The 7,243-nt window shown below is 45.8% G+C and overlaps 1 protein-coding gene across 1 annotated transcript in view; it reads left to right on the plus strand.

Annotated features, from left to right (window-relative positions):
- LOC144736257 (polycystin-1-like protein 2) overlaps positions 1-2,270 on the plus strand; it is a 139,983-nt gene extending 137,713 nt beyond the window's left edge. The window contains exon 32 of the mRNA XM_078618879.1: positions 1,073-2,270. Coding sequence (XP_078475005.1) covers positions 1,073-1,641 — 569 coding nt within the window. The 3' untranslated portion in view covers positions 1,642-2,270. The remainder of the gene's footprint in view (positions 1-1,072) is intronic.
- Positions 2,271-7,243: the final 4,973 nt, after the last annotated feature.

Genomic DNA, 7,243 nt, shown 5'->3' on the forward strand with positions numbered 1-7,243 from the left:
AATTTTTGTGTGTCTTTCTCCTGATTTTCAAGCTTGCGTGCCGTGCCGCGTCGTCATCTTACTTGCAGCATCACGTTGTCGTACACTCATTGATATGCTATGTTTTTCTCTGCCCCCTCCCTCTCTCTGCCCCCGCCCCCCTCTCTATATTTAAGGCCCCGTCACAGAAACGACCTATCTCTTTGTGCCGATATGTATTCTCTCTCTGTGTGTCCTTGTGATGTCTGTCTGCTTGTATCTATGTCTATAGTTTTTCTAGTTAGATTTTTGTTGCTATTTCTTTTATGCCTGATGATGATTGCTTGTGTTGCAATCGAAACGTCATAATATGCTATTATTTAATTTATTATATTATCTTTAGACGTGACTTAACCGAAAGAACCAAAGAATTAACTGGGTTCTCAAGCGTAGTGTGTTTGCCTCAATTACACCTTCAATGGTGATATTTGTTGCTGGCCACGTGGAATTTTGGCTATTTAAATATATCTAAAAAAAACATTGTCGGTGGTGTTGGTGTTGTATTCACTGTCATCATTACCATTATCATCAGTGTCTTCATCAGGGCCATCGTAATGTCAGAATGATCACCGACATTATTGTTATTATCAATGTTAGTGTCTTCATCACTTTTATCATCATCACTGCCACTGCCAACACCTTTAGCACCAATTCCATTGTTGGTGCTGTTGTCAGTCATCACTGCCACTGTTTGTTGCTGGCTACTGGGCGTTTTGTGAGCCTGCTCAGCATCCATTAGTAAAGAAGACAAAAACACTTAGGGCTTAATTCCTCACTCGGTGTGTTCCGGAACACTGCTACGCTGGCTTTGAGTAAGGAGGCACTACCACTAGAGGTATTCCAATCTGTAATAACGCTATAGTATTTAACCTATAGTATTACCCTATATTCCCATAAACCTCTAATTCTGCAGTATCGTGAGGATAAATTAGGAACAGATGTATGTGGCATGCTGAAATAATTCTCAGAACAGCGTTCCAAACTTTTCCAGCTAATATTACGCACTGGTGGCATTGGTGCATTCCCTTTCTAACCTCACCATCTCATTCCACAGCCGTCTTCACCGACCTGTCATGGCCCGCATCGCTTGACAGGCTGTCCACGCAGTTCCTGGGCCTGCTCGTTTTCCTGGCGACGCTGCGGATCCTCCCGTTGTTCCACTACAACACTACCATGAGCGAGGCAGTCACGTCAGTGGTCCACTGTGCCCACAAGCTCTGCAGCTTCTCCCTTGTTTTCTTCGTGCTACTTGTCAGCTACAGCCTCATCTTCTGGAATGTGCTGGGCACACGGGTGGGCGCCTACAGGTCGTTCGGGAGGAGCGTGGGCTCGCTATTCGCTGCTCTGCTCGGCGCCCCGGTTTTCGCTGACCTCTACGCGGCCGGCGGGTACATGGCCGCCCTCCTCTACTTCAGCTTCATGTTCTTGTTCGCCGTGCTGCTGCTCAACATGCTGGTGGTTGTCATCGATGAGGTGTACACGCGCTTCAGGTGTGGGGGGGCGGAGGTATCACGCTGCAAATCGTTCTCGGTCTTCTTGAGGAAGGCCCTGCGGCCCATTACCGTGACTTACAATCAAGCCGGCTCCAAGCTCAGGCATGTGTTTGGACAGAGCAAAAAATAGTGGGGGGGGGGGGGAGTGAGTGTAATTGAGAAGTTCCACACAATATTTATCTGGGTACTCTGGTTTCCTCCTATAGAAACACACTCATAATTGGCTGAACCATCTTAATATATTAAAGGCAACAGAGCTTCGGTAGTTGTTGGTAATTCCAGCTCACCGCTTGGCTGCGTCCTTGCCGCTCGTCCGTTGTTCCCCAAGGCGCCTCTGAGTCGTCCTCTCTTCGAGAGCAAGTGGACACAGTGCGGCAGCAGCGCAGCCGCACTGTGGATACCGAATTACTAGGGGGGAGACTCCTAGCATTTGTGGGGAGTGTGCAACAAACTACAAATAATTCCATAATACATAATTACTAAAACAATCCGATCATTTAATGTAATTACCACCAAGCATATTTAATGAATACTTCGTTTGTTTGTCAAGCCACTTGTCCTGGTGAGGGTCGCGGCAGCAGAATATTGGTAGGGCGGTCCACATCTCCCTTTCTCTGGTGACAGACTCTAGCTCTTCCTGGGGAATTCACAGGCGTTCCCAGGCCAGCCGAGCGACATAGTCCCACTGGCATATCCTGGGCCGGCCCCGGGGCCTTCGCCCAGTGGGACGTGCCCGGTAGAGTTCCATGGGGAGTCTATCGGGGGGCATCTTTACAAGGTGCCTGAACTACATCAACTGGCTCCTCTTGATCCAGAGGAGGAGCAGCTCGACTCTGAGGCTCTCCCGGATTACCGAGCTCCTCGCCCGATCACGGAGAGTGAGCCCGGCAACCCTGTGAAGAAAGCTCATTTCGGCCCCTTGTACCCGTGATCTCATCTTTTTGCTCATTACCCAAAGCTCATAACCGTAGATGAGGGTGGAAATCTAGATAGACCTGTAAACCAAGCGCTTTGTTCGAGAATACAGCTACCGCTTCAATACCACGGAACGATAGTGCCTGGAACACTGCGGATGCCGTACCGATCCGTCGGCCGATATCCCGCTCCCACTCACCATCACTTGCGAAAGAGACCCTGAGGTACTTAAACTCCTCCACTAAAGGCAGCTGTTCCCGCCTCGCCTGGAGAGAGCAATCCACCATCGCCCTGGGGTAAACTATGACCTCAGATATGGAGGTGCTGATCCTCATCCCAGCCGTTTCACACTCGGCATCAAGCTGTTCAAGTGCATGCTCGAGATTGTTGAGGCAAAGAGGACAACGTAATTTGCAAAAAGCAGCGATGCCACCTCTATGCCCCCATACTGGATAATCTCCATACCTCGGCTGCGCCTTGATATCCTGTCCATGAAAATCACAAACATGAGTGGAGACAAGACGCACCCTTGGCGGACTCCAACACCCACAGTGAATTAATTTTATTTAACACCAGTAATACAGATACAGCTCTCACTCCGAGAATAGAGGAACCGGATAGTGCACAAAAGCAGCACCGGTACATCATATTCTCCCACAAGACATATGCTTTCTCCAAGTCTCCAAAACAGAGGTAGGCTGGAGAAGCACACTCCCATGACCCCTCAAATATCTGTGAGAGGGAAAATAGCTGGTCCATTGTTCCACGACCATGACAACATTCACATTGTTGCTCCTGAATCTGAGGCACGACCACCAGATAAGCATGGCATGTTTATTAAAAGCAAAAGAATTCCCCTTCACTTGAAAACAACATCAAATATTCATATAATTTATGTGGCTGCGACAAATGTAGTGTTGCCTCATGAGGATATTGAGAGATTCACGCCGATTTATTTAATCAGCCACAAGAGCTTCTCTGAAATTCAACAGTACTTTACAAGGACCCTGCTTTGGGTATTGAACTCAAATGTATGCCTCACTATCGTTTTCTGCCTCCTGTTGTATATGTCGGGTCTTGAAAATTTTATAAAAAGAATTCAAATAAAATGAAAATTGGAAACATGTGTAATTATCCGAAATTATGCTAGGTTATGTAATTGTGCGCAAAATATATGCTTATTAGGGTGGTGTAATCGTATTAGTTATTCAAATGTATGCGATTATGCTAATGTATGCAGTTATGATCACTTGGCTTAGCTTCGTTGTCTATGGCCGTATTATCAATCGGGATAATACAATTATTCTCGCTTTAACATTTACTGATTATGTCTTAGTGTGTTTATGTCAGGTCTCCAAATTCAAATCTACAGGATACAGTTCTTATAATTAAGATTATTATGCATCAACTTAGGAAGGCACCACTCAGATACTTCTGTGTTAAGCAACTTTAATTTCTAAACAAAAACACAACACTCTAATATGCGAACTCTTATGCTTGGAATTGTCAACACAGTACTCCTGGAGATGTTCTGCTCATTGATCCCTACATTTAACCCTCAATGATTACGTTGTTAAACTGGGTAGCAGAACAGTCGAATAATTCCTCAGAGTAACGTCCTTAAAAATGCATGCTACGATATTCATACGAACGGCAATAAAGAACCATATCCCGAAGGCAAAAGTATATGTCAATGAATCCATCGGTGATATTATACATTAAACGAAATTTCTTGGAACAATGGTGTGCGGAAGTGTGCCTGCTTCAGCAGATGCTTATCAATTGGCTAAGGCTTCAATAAATTCGCTGGCAAGATTCGGTGATCAAAAGAAAGATTTTAACACAATATTCTCCCTGTGAGCATGTAGATTCGTAACGTAGGTTTCAAATGTTTAGTTTGCATCAATTAATTCATTGGTAATATTTATGCAATTAAAAAGAAAAATAACCACTTCTTCTTCCTAGCGTTGTTCCCGCTGTGGCGCAGGGTCCGCTTTTCGGCATTGTCTTCTCCATTTGGCTCGGTCCAGGGCATCTTCAGGGGATGCGTTGACCGTCTTCATGTCTTCCTTTATTCGGTCCATCCATCGCTTCTTCGGACGTCCGCGTGGACGGCGGCCCTCTGGCTCAATACGCACAGCAGTCTTTGCCACTGATGACTCTTCACTTCGCATCACATGGCCGTACCACCGAAGCCTTGCCTCAAGCATCTTGTCCGCAATGGGGGCCACACCAAGTCGCTTCCGAATGTCTTCGTTCCTGACACGATCCCATCAAGTGAGCCCGAGGCTCCATCTGAGCATCCTCATCTCCATGGTGTGGAGAGCTTGTTCGTGTACAGTTGTGGCTGGCCAGCACTCGGATCCATAGAGAAAAATAACCACTAAATACTTATAAACGACCGTATCCACGTAACTCAATGGGCAGCAATGTTCTTCGTTATCAGCTAATAGTTGACGCATTCTTATCATTAGTCTTCTTGTTATTAGTCCGGGTATGTGTTTCATGTGTTTGTGGTGGTTTGTTTCCTTGATCCTTATTATTAGTCCGGGTAGGTTTATGTGTGTGTGGTTTGGTCTCCTTGATCAATTCTTCGCGTCAGGCAGACGCCGGGCGATGCGTTGGTAGTGTGTGAGTGTGGGCGTGTCATACGAACAGCTTCCTCGCTCGTTCTCTTTGAGGCAGAAGCTGGAGCTGCTGAAGGCGCTCGTAGCACTCGCCGCTTGTCCGCTGGCAGCTGATACCCTTGCTCGGTGGCGCTCGGTGGCGCTGCTGCGTACTCTCTCTCCTGCTCCGTGCTCTCTCTGGCGGTGCACGATTGCGCGTGCAGCTGCCGGGTGGGAGCTGGCACTCAGTGTAGAGTGACTTTGAGCGATACTTCTTCTGTCAGCGCTGAACTCGTACTGGGTGACCCGTCGCTACTCAACAAGCCTCGCCATCCTTGGTTGATTGCAGAGCCCTTCTGTGTTGTGTAGTCTTCTGTAGCTGGTGGTGGTCTTCTGTCGCTGGCTGGAGGTCTTCTGTCGCTGGCTGGAGTTTCGTGGCTTCTGCTGATGCAGCTCGTTGACGATGTGCCAGTCACGGGGGCAGCTTCTCGGAGCCTGCTGATCGCAGCCCTGCTGGCTTGTGGGAGCTGGCACTCACTCTCAAAACTTGTAAATTCTATTCGCACACCTCTTAAACAACTCTGATAGCTTAGTACAAAACAACTTATCGCAATCCTCGATTCTTGAAGCGACTCAAAACATCAGGATAAATGTAGAATAAAACTTTCAGCGATACTCTGTCGGTTCATGCCGAACTCAGCTCTTAACAACACATTATCCCTTCTCTCTGCGAGACACGACACCCATGGTTGATCTCGAGGCCATGCCCCAGAGCCTGCCCCTTTGCAAGACTCTGTGTCGCTTGTCGTAGTAGCAATGTATGGGTCGTGTCTTTGGTTATATGTGAAAATTATCTCTCCTCGGCTCGCCTTCTCACAAAGGACCAGAACTTCCTATGATTTCGCTCTTTGCTGTGGGGGGGGGGGGGAGTTGTACGTGTGCCCATGTGTGTGTGTGGGCGTTCTTATTTTATTGAAGTAATATAAGTTTCATCAAAGCCTGGTTCCTGTCGCCTTCCTCGAGCCATCCCGCCATCAATGGAAACAGCTCCCGGTGGGTGTGACATTCTCTTTTGCCTTTCACATAGGGGGTGTTGTGGCTTTGAAGTCGTGTCCTGTTGTACTGTTTGGAAGTTAAAAATATGATTTTATCTTTTATAGCTTGATGTCGTACCACTTTTGTAGTTCTGATTCTGTAAGTGACTCAATATATGTTTGTAGCGGTGTTTACAGTACTTCCATCGTTCTTTGGAATCTTTCATGGTGTTTGATTTCTTTTTAATGGGAGATGCCCTCTGCATGCGTATGCTAATTTCCTATCACGTGCTGCTGGGATACAAAGGCGGTTGGGAGGCTCTCCCTTTATGAGATGCATTTAATCTTGGTCCTGTGTGGTTGGCCTATTTCGCCTCATTCCTCCTGGATGACCCTTGGTCTGATACTTCATAATTATTATTTGGTTTATGTTTATTCAAGATTTGTGATTTATCATTATTATTACCACGTATATTCCGAGGGTTTTATGAACTTTTGTTGTCTGTCTGTATCCAGGGATTTGTGCTATTTTACTTGACTTTTATTTTGATGTCCTGAGGTTAGATGTAACTAAGTTTTCACTTAAGCTTTCTTGACTGATGGAATTCATATTCCTTGGTTTTTGGTAAGGTCACGTAGATAGGAAGATACAACAAGAAACAATATGTGAGGTGAATGTGAGTAAAATAAGGTAATTAATAAATCAAGGCCACCAATGTGACTGCAGTCTGGTTTTTAATCTGGGTGAGTGTCTTGGCAGACTATGACATCGACTTAATCTTTGTCGCTAAGTTCTGAAATTTTCACCGTTGTATTAAGGGAAACGAAAAATAAAAAAAATATATATCGTGGTGCCTACTGTCTGTATTGTTTTGATGGGGGCTTTTGAAGTCCTGTTGAGATTTTCCAGAATCTCATTAGCAAAACCCCCTCTCCCTTTTCTTTTGTTTTTGGTTTTTTTATTACCTTTATTGGCTTATCTCCGTTGCGTGGTCGGTGTGAAGGGCAGCTGCTGTGGGGGGGGGGGGGTTGTGCCTCACCCTTTCATGTCCCATGCTGGCCCCGATCAATTATAAAAACAAAATATTGGAAGAATTATTCTTAACATTAATCATGGAAAAAGGCCTATATATACAACACTCCACATATAAATACAAGTAGATTTTAGTCCATTGCC

The sequence above is a fragment of the Lampetra planeri genome, chromosome 60 (genome assembly GCF_965212315.1).
Source record: "Lampetra planeri chromosome 60, kcLamPlan1.2.h2, whole genome shotgun sequence".
NCBI lineage: Eukaryota > Metazoa > Chordata > Hyperoartia > Petromyzontiformes > Petromyzontidae > Lampetra > Lampetra planeri.